Source organism: Lycium barbarum, chromosome 6 (genome assembly GCF_019175385.1).
Source record: "Lycium barbarum isolate Lr01 chromosome 6, ASM1917538v2, whole genome shotgun sequence".
NCBI classification, from domain to species: domain Eukaryota; kingdom Viridiplantae; phylum Streptophyta; class Magnoliopsida; order Solanales; family Solanaceae; genus Lycium; species Lycium barbarum.
In genome coordinates this window covers 7,801,211-7,811,469 of record NC_083342.1, presented here as the reverse complement: position 1 = coordinate 7,811,469, position 10,259 = coordinate 7,801,211, and the positions used below count along the sequence as shown (strand labels likewise).

General features: G+C 39.2%; 1 protein-coding gene across 1 annotated transcript; it reads right to left on the bottom strand.

The window, feature by feature from the left end:
- Positions 1-5,147: 5,147 nt before the first annotated feature.
- On the bottom strand, positions 5,148-9,068 carry LOC132600672 (uncharacterized). Its single transcript, XM_060313991.1, has one exon. The coding sequence runs from the start codon at positions 8,459-8,461 to the stop codon at positions 5,387-5,389; it is 3,075 nt and encodes a 1,024-aa protein (XP_060169974.1). The 5' UTR covers positions 8,462-9,068; the 3' UTR covers positions 5,148-5,386.
- Between the last annotated feature and the right edge of the window lie 1,191 nt (positions 9,069-10,259).

The window sequence follows — 10,259 nt, the reverse complement described above, 5'->3', positions numbered from 1 at the left end:
GATGTATAGTGTAAACATGTTTAATTTCTATTATAGTGGCAAATTATATTCACCATCGGTACCTTCCACTTGGGTATATGATTGCATTTGAGAAGAAATTTCACTCAAAAAGCACATAGAGCAAAAAGAACAGAACAAGAATTTAGAAGAGCGAAAAAGAGCACATAAATTGCATACTCCTCACTGCTTGTTATCTCCCTGGACCAAAAAGGTGGAGAAAGATGAAAAATTACACCAATTTAAGTGCTAGCAACAGTCATACATGTGAAGAATTGAAAACAAAACGTTATGTAACTCTGCAGTTTATGATAGTATAAAAAGGATGGAACTTGATCATTTTTTCCTGGTGTTTTTTTGGTTCTCCGACATTCTCGTTGATAGAAATTTTAAGGGAATAATGATATTAAAGAGCAGGAAAGTCTTTAACTGATGAATTAGAGTCCACAAGAACTATAGAAGCAAAGAAACCAAGTCCTGAAATAGTAATTTTACTGTTTTGTTTATGTTTGTGTATCTCCCTCATTGCAACAGATGACACACAAAGGGCACCTATATACGAACACTTAGTAGCCTACTGATTCACAAGGAATACATCCACATATGAAAATCATGAGATACCTCCTCATAGAATGAGAATTAGAAAATCAGGAATAAAGGAATATTACCCGGAATGGTATAAGGTGATTGATACAGACCCACTTCTCAAGACTTACCCTAGGAGAAAAGGATAAAGAGTTGAAGAGTTTTTGGACAAACACAACTTCTACAGCAGTTGTCTAGCAACTGTTCCCTTGATTTTCTCCAGCAGTTGGTTTAGCAGTTATTATTTCCAGTTTATCTTATCCTATTATGTTTTCCATAAATATGTAATTAGGATTAGTTATTTGGGTATGCAATATCAGATTTAACACTACTATATTCTGGAGTCTTGTCCTCTCCATACGGACATCTTTATTGGTGTAATTGTGTTTAAGATTCTTGCACAAACTATTGCTAGTAAAACTACTTTTTTTTTTATGACATGGGAACCCGCAGTCGCTACCCTTCGGGTGCGCACAGGGTAAACCCAGCTTCTGTGCAATAGCTCGCAAACCACACAGAAGAGGTAACCCGCACTAGGCAAGCCCAGTGCGACGAGCTCGACCCAGAAGGCAAATCCCCTACTGTCGTAGGCAGGGGGTTTCAAACCTGAGACCTCCACCAGTAAAACTACTTTCTTTGTTCTATTTCTTCAGTTCTCTACTTCTGGTTACACTCTCAGTTTGGTATCAGAGCAGATCGATCCATCATGGTCAATACCAGATCCTCTAATTCTCAAGAAGACACTGCTAATGTTGAATCTCTTGCCCAGCAATTATCTGCCATAGCGTCAAAAGTTAAAGACAATTGATTTGCTGGCAGCAGAAGTTGCTACATTTAAAAGCCCATGCCCAACAAGAGGAAACCAGTCACCAAACCCGTAACGGAGGAAAATCCGCTTGGCAGGAAGAGGAAGAAGACATTGAGAGTCCAGCGTGGCCCAAAAAACCTTCCCGGAGGCCACACACAAAGATGGAATTCCCCAAATTTGAAGGAGGTGATCCAAGGGAATGGATTTTGAAAGCAGAAAAATATTTTTGCAACTATCAAACTTCAGAGGAACACAAAGTTGACATTGCAGCGATGTATCTGGAAGGCGATGGTCTTGATCTCTTCTCTTGGATAAATCGTGAGAGAACTTTGCTTTATTGGGAAGAGCTTGTTAAAGCATTGCAGGAAAATTATGGTCCTGCAGAGTTCCAAAATCCAGACGAGCACCTTTGTAGCATTCAGCAAACAGGTTCTATACAGGAATATCGTCAAGAATTTGCAAAACGTTCGTCTAGGGTCACAAATTGGCCAGATCACTGTCTCTTAGGAGTATTTCTGAATGGGCTAAAGGAGGAACTTAAATCTGATGCTAGGATTCACAAGCCCAGAACAGTTTACAGTGCTATGAGTTTGGCACTTGAATTTGAGAATAAGTTGGGTCCAATTCGCAGCAATAGAGGGCCCAATTGGACACCAACCAGCACACCCACTATACAGAACCCATTGCACTCTGCTAAAAACATTCAGAACAACGCTGCTTCTTCTCCACATCAAAATTCACGGAGCAATTTTTCTTCCAATCCAACCGGTTCCAACCTCTTCAAACGGGAACATGGGATAACGAGAGGAGAAATCTTATGGCACAGGGACTTTGCTATCGTTGCCATGAGAAATTTGCATCCGGTCATAGATGCAAATCTCCGAAACTATCTCTCATGGAACTTACAGGAGGAGATCAATTGGAAGATGTTGATGAGGTCAATGCAATAGTCGTTGGTGATCCTCAAGAAACTGGCATGCTGAAATTTCTTTCTTTCTGCCTTGAGGACAAGGCGGCTTTTGAGGGGGGTGCACTGATACAGACCCACCTCTCAAGACTTACCCTAGGAGAAAATATCGACAAAAGGATAAAGAGTTGAAGAGTTTTGGACAAACACAACTTCTACAGCAGTTGTCTAGCAACTGTTCCCTTGATTTTCTCCAGCAGTTGGTTTAGCAGTTATTATTCCTAGTTTATCTTATCCTATTATGTTTTCTATAAATATGTAATTAGGATTAGTTATTTGGGTATGCAATATCAGATTTATATTCTGGAGTCTTATCCTCTCCATACGGACATCTTTATTGGTGTAATTGTGTTTAAGATTCTTGCACAAACTATTGCCAGTAAAACTACTTTCTCTGTTTTATTTCTTCGGTTCTCTACTTCTGGTTAAGTTTTCAGTGATTGTGATCATTGCCATCACTGTGGCCTTGGTTTATAGCCCTCTGTTCTTTCGAACTATCATTTCGTTTTCTGCAATCTATCTTCATTAGCATCTAAAAGAAAGAGGCAGAAGATCGTCGTCCAAAACACTTATACCAACTATATAAAAATAATAGTAATAATCAATCAGCAGGACATACACATACCATTATCATACACCAACAACATAACCTGCAAAATAAAGAAGCAGGACCCCTGAAATTAAAACTTCGATGAATTTCTGAATTTCTAAACGTAACTCGGACATCTAAGAGGCTAAAGTTTATCATCAGGGGTGAATCGTGCAAACAAAGCCTCCTTCAAATTATCTAGAAGGACATGCCCATTAATTGTACCAACCATGCAAAATATCAGAGCCACAAACAGGATTGCCGAAAACTTACATTATTATTATGTAAAATAAAAAGAGGAGGTTTTAGCGTCTTGTTACTCAATAACTTGCTTATTCTCAATCTATCGCACGATGAAGCTTCAGTCTAAAGTGTTAAACTTTCAAGCTATGTAATCAGCCATCTCACCAAGGCAAAAGAAATTTTGACCCCCAATTACAACAAATTTGTAGGCAGGGGAAAAACTTTATAGTAGTAACATCAGAGAATAAAATCCAAGTATATAAAGAATGTAGAAAAAGTATACCACAACATTGAAGTTGGGGAAATCAGATAAATGAAATACTTACTGTCTTAACAGCAAAGTCATAACATCAGCCTATCACCAATCAACATTGTTCTCCTTTCAGAACCCTTCTTGTTTCCACAAACTCCCTTGTTAGCCTTCAAACTCTGACATTGGAGCTCGTGACAATATCTAAGACATAAGCAGATACTACTGAAACGACTCCGCGTATGAAAGAAGACTCGAATTTGCCCCTACAACAACAACAACAACAACAACCCAGTGAAATCCCACAACGTGGGGTCTGGGGAGGGTAGAGTGTACGCAGACCTTACTCCTACCAAGGTAGGATGGCTGTTTCCGAGAGACCCTCGACTCAATAAAAACATAACAAGAGGTCAGATACGGCTAAGAGAATTTGCCCCTATTACTCACAAATAAAATCACCAGTAATTGCAGTAGAAAAATAGCATGAAAGAGCCGAAAAAGAAAATTACTCGAGCTCTTGTAAGATTATGGGATGGAAGACAAGTCATATGTTACGTGGCTGTTAGGTTACAGCACGGAAGCAACAACAACAACAACATACCCAGTGAAATCCCACAATGTGAGGTCTGGGGAGGGTAAAGTGTACGCAGACCATACCCCTATCTCGGAAGACAGGGAGGCTGTTTCCGAAAGACCCTCGGCTCAAGAGAAATCACAACGAGAAAGGTTAGATAAGCACAAGCAGTTCAAAGCAAAATGCAAATGAAACTAAAGAAAGTGAATAAGTCACAATAAAGCAGTCTGAAAAAAAGGGAACAGAAGCTACCACAGATAAATAAGATAATCAAAGTACAAGAAACCACATATAGTAGCAAGAAACAAAGGGCAATAGACTATAGATCGAAACAACGACTACCTACTAGCCTTCTACCCTAATCTGAGTCCTCTAAAACCTCCTATCTAGGGTCATGTCCTCGGTAAGCTGAACCTGCGCCATGTCCTGTCTCAGCACCTCTCCCCAATACTTTTTCTGCCTACCCCGACCTCTTCTGAAACCATCCATAGCTAACCTCTCACACCTCCGCACTAGAGCATCTGTGCCTCTCCTCCTCACATGCCCAAACCATCTCAGCCTCGCTTCCCTCATCTTGTCCTCCACGGAAGATACATATATAATGAGTAGATTGAAAAGTCCAATATGCCCTCAATTGAATTTTTAATGACGAAGAAATAGACAGTTGAAACCCTCTTTTGTACATAATAGAAATTTGCACAGATATGACACTTCTTGGGCCATTGTTTAAGATTTATACAAATTTGTGCAAAAATAACATCGGCAGTAGTACACAAGCATGTCTTGTGAATCTAACAAGACTTGTAAATATAAGATAGGAAAATGAAAAGTATACTCCCTCCATCGACTAGACACGGAGTCTAAGAAATATAGAGTGGCTTTTGACTCTTATCGTCCTAAATTAAATATGTATGTAACTAAAATGTCCTTTGAATCATGTGGTTATAAATTTGTCATGTAAAATGTTTGAATTGTCAACTTACTAAATATATAGGAAGAGACACTCTTTGCTAGGACAGACCAAGAAGGAAAATAAGATACTTAAATTAGGACGGAGGGAGTACTAAAATTATAAGAAACTTCAAAAGCACAAAAGCATAAAATAACAATAGCAAATAATAGAAAGAAACAAAGTAGAAAAGCAAAAGTTCTAAAGCTGTTTGTTGGTTTATATCTGTCAATTACATCCAAAAAGAACTCAACAGAAGTGCTTTTCAAATAACTCTTTAATGCCAATACAGTATCTGCTAACAAAATTTCCTTCTAGTAATGAAACAGTATAAAACTAAAATTGGTTGAGAAAACTACTATATTCCCTTACATGAGTAATGAAAAAAGGATAAAAATCACACAACCAAACATGCATAGAACTTCTACACCTTACGAGCCAAAGTCCTCTGCTTCGTCGCGTGTTGTACTACTTTTTCCTCTACCGGAAGACCTTTCCTCCGTCTCACGGAATCCATGAGTTTTCTTGCTATACTCTGCGGAACACTGGCACCGTCTCCAAATTCTTCTTTCTCCTCCTCGGTCCTAGGTACAAAGAACGGATCCTCCGGAAGTGCTTCCCAATGGCTAAGAACGAGTAAAGCACTTGCAGCTCCAGAAGTCTTTCTCCTCAGCTCATCGGAGAATCCAAAACTTTCTGCAACTGGCACATAAGCGTGCACGGTGAACAATGATGAACCTTCCTGCATTTCTTCGTTCACCACGTGGGCCCGCCTACGATTAAGAACTGTATAGGTGTTGCCTAACTGGTCGTGTGGGGTGTTCAGCTCACAAAAGTACATGGCTTCTACGAGTCGCGGGTTTCTCTGAAGAACAGCAGCCCTGCAGGCATCCTTAACAACAGTCATAACCTGGCCCGGGAAGAGCCCATACTGTTCATGCTGTGGAATAGGTGTGTCACTATCATTCTGTGGAATAGCTAATGGAGATATGGAAGCCTCGATAACAAATGCCAAACCCCACATGGGCTCATCACACAACGGGCCCGATGCTGTAGCTAACTGGAATCCAGATAATATACTGCTTTCAAGATTCTCAGCTTCTCGTAGAAGGGTCTGATCCACACTGGTTGATGATTCTGGTGATGCACTGGTGTCGTCATTGTCGCCCATAAAGCCCAATTTTTCTGATACATAAGGGGAACCCTTTATAAGAACGGAAAGGTCATCGCTTTTTCCTTTCACATCTGGAGTAAGGAGAATGTTGGGACCGACCTGTCTAGGCCCTAAAGCCCAGATCCTCTTAAAGAATTTTTGCCACATTTCCTTACATTTATCAATCCTATCCTTTTCTGTCTCGGCAAATCCAGTTGAAGAGTCATTCTCCACAGCATCTATTAGGCGTTTCTTAAGTGCTTCAATTGGATTTTCGTCTTCTACAGTGCTACCTCTAAGAGTTTCCAAGCTTTTACAAGCCTCCAAAGATTTACCTCCAATAATGTCTCCAAGCAGCTCGGAACTTTCATCAAGCAGCTTGGTCAATGCAGTTGGAAGCTTCATAACACGCACTTGAACAACACATCGTCCATCTGGAGTTGTTTTCTCCAAATAATCAGAGGTGCGAGTCAATAACTTCAAGTTTTCTAAAGGGTTAGCAGTATCTCCTTCAATAGTCTCTTTGAAAGATACAAGGGGCGGGGAGACTTCCAAGTTTATCTTTGCAAATCTGTCCTTTAAGTCTTTAATGCATCTCTCCAGGTGCACCTCACCTGCTGCCGAAAGTACATTCTCACCCCTGGCGGAAACAGAAACCTCAACAAAAGGGTCCGCTCTGTTTAGAAGCCTCAACCCTTTAATAAGTGCACCCATGTCAGCAGGATCAGAAGGTTCAATTGCAACTTTAAGCATGGGTGAAACCTGGAAAATCATACTGGAGAAAGGCCAACAATTTAACGTAGATGAAAGAGTCGCACTCTTCAATATATGCTGAGCAAGCCCTCGGATAGCTATGACGTTACCAGCCTTTGCTGATGCCACTGGTGTCAATCCTTGGCCCATCATCAAATATAAAGACGCCAATTCAGCTTCTTGCACGTGCTTCTGCAGTGATTCTTCCTTTAGCGGATCGTACAACGCTGAAAGCACAAAAACCTTTTGTCCAGCATGAAGAACCCCACTAAAGATCCTGGCAAATGCAAGGAAACATTCATCAGAGTCGACATTTCCATTGTCATCTAGAATCTCTCCGCGGGGAAGCAATTTTGATGGAATAGCAAACATCTTAGAAACAAAAACAACACAAGGCGCATCAGGACTCGAATCACAGGACTCCACAGATTTCCTTACAAGTTCGGCTTCAGAAAGCACGTCGGGGTTGGCGCCAACATCCAAAAGCTCTCTCTTTGGAAGCAACCGAGATATACGGAAAGACTGAGCAGATATAGGATCAGGCATGTATTTGATAACCATAGACAATATTGTATCTGACAACGGAAGCCAACGACTCATAACAGATTGAAGCACGGATTTAGGGTCCTTGTTTTGAAGTTCACGGGGAGGTATAGACAAATTGAAAGACTTAATAACTTTCTCAAGCATCGCTTTGCCTCCATCAGCTTCCACAACAGCTTGATAAACCTGCCAAAGTGGCTCAAGAACAAATTGCACAAACATCGGCCTAACCTTACTACTTCCACTACTAAGTCCCTTCTTACCTACAATCATTTTAGTCTTGGCATTAAAATACCGAGGTCCCCATAACGCCTTCTGCAAGGCAGCCGAACTTGCACCCAATTTCGAAGCATAAAACTCAGCAAAATCACTAATACTAAAACCCCATCCGTCTAGTGCACACACAAACGCGACATTCCCCTTCTGGGGTTGGAAAGTATCCTCTTCATCATCATCTACAAACTCAGGGTCCGCATTCTCATCTTCCACAAGCCCCGACGGGGCAGAGAGCAGAGAATCCACATCCGACAAGTACTTCTCAGACTTATAAGCACTCACAATACTATTCACCTCATGAACTATCCTCTGCAGCCGCGTATACGCCTCCAATGGCGTCAATCTCAATTCAACAATCAACCTATCAATCTTATTCAAAACCAAACACGGGGTAAGCTTCTCAATCCACGCTTGCCTTAGCACTGCGTGTGTCTGAATGTGTACACCCTCAACAGCATCCACCAACACCAATGCACCATCACTCAAACGAGCTGCAGTCGATACTTCACTACAAAAATCCATGTGACCAGGAGAGTCAATAAGATTAATCGCGTGTTCCTTATAGTTAAGACCAATCGAAGAACTCTTCATCGTTATCGCTCGTCTCTGTTCCTCATCTAAATAATCCATAAACCTAAGCTTACCCGCTTGTTTCGGGTGAAGCACACCACCACCAGATGAAGCAATCAAATGGTCAGCCAATGTGGTTTTCCCATGATCCACATGAGCAAGTATACATATATTCCTTATTTTTTCACCATCAGAATCCCCCATTTTTCAATATCCTCAACTAATAAAAACACTTCCCTTACACAACAAAACAATCAAGAAAACCAAAAATTTATCCACCCAAATAACTATATATTACAAATGTAGACAAACCCCAAATATTATTTCAACCATATAAGTTAAAGTTCTCAACTTTTTCACTCAAACACAAAAGGTAAAATTTTAACAAAATATTCAAGAATTGAACTCACCAGACCAAAAAAAAAAAAAAAAAATCTTTGAGGAAAAAGATTGGATTTTTATCAAGATCTTGAGAAATATGCAAAATTGAACTTATGGGGACAAACCAAATTGGAAAAAAACAAGATTTTGAGGAAAAGAGATTGGATTTCTATCAAGTTGTTTTCTATGAAGAATTGGAGAAATAATTGCTATGGTGATAATATTGTGATTATTATTATGATATGTAGCTCCAACAAACATGACTAATTGGTATGAGAAAGCAAAGGGCAATAGTGTTTTGGGAAACGTGTAAAAGAATTTTTAATTAGTCGGCTATGGTGAGAGATTAGAAAGAAAACTAGGGTTTCAACAAAGTAAAGTTTGGCTTTTGACAAAGGGCGATGTTTTAGGGGTAATTTCAAAGACTTGGATATTTTAACGGCAAAATGTGGAATTGGAATTTTAATTTTAGTAGTATAGAATAAGAGGAAAATAGTCCCCAACTTTTACCCAAGTTGGGATTCAAATTAAGACCCCGTTTGGATTCGGTCAATTATAAGTCATTTTTAACTTATTTAAGTGTTTGATAAAAATAAAAAATAGTTTAAATTAAATTAAAAAGTGCTTAAAATATGTTAAAATTAAAAAGTTGCTCAACCCCAACTTAGTTTTTTGGCTTAAAAGTCATTTTAGTTTGACCAACAATTTTACCCTTACTTCTAAAACCCTTTAAGCACTTTTATCCAAACACGTAACTACTTATTTATAAAATAACTTTCAGCACTTAAAAGTACTTAAACACTTATGCTTAAACCCGTCAACCGGTAACCGGACCGGTAAAACCGGAACCGGTAGAACCGGTTAACCGTTTAATTATTACCGGTCCGGTTCCGATTTTTTTGAAACCGGAACCGGACCGGTTAAACCGGTGAAATAAAAAAAAATTATAGTCGTTGGGCCTTGTCCGTTAATGGACCGTTGGCAATGGTCCATTTGCAAAAATGGCTGTTACCAAACGGTCATAAAATTAATTTTTGGCCCCCCAACCCCCAAACTTTTTTTTTAACACTTTAACCCATCCCCCACCCCTATATAAACCCTTCTTCATTTTCATTTTAATTCACATCAATTCACTCTTCTTCTCTTTCTCTCAAATCTCAATCTCTCAATTATAGTTACTTTGCAATAATTAGCCACAAAGTCTTATTATAGTTTCAACTTTCAATTATTAATTTTGCAATTATAATATTGTTGGTGGAGTTGGTGATTTTGCAACAATCCGAAGTAGCTTTGGTGGATTTGCAATTCTAGCCGCCTTCACTTTGTTGAAAATTAATCCGGCAATTTGGTACCTTCGTTCCAACTCTATCTTTATTTTTCGCAATTTAATTCTAGCAATTTATTTTTCACAATTTAATTTACGCAATTTAATTCTAGCAATTTAATTTGTTGTAATTTATTTTCTTGTGATTTATTTGATTGTGATTTAAATTAATTCTATTTAATAATATCAAAGAGATTAAGACGTGGTGCCGGTAGTAGTAGTGGTATTGTTAGGGGTGGGCTTAATGAGGAAACATTTGTGGAAGAAACACCTAATTTAGGTATTGATGTTGGTGGA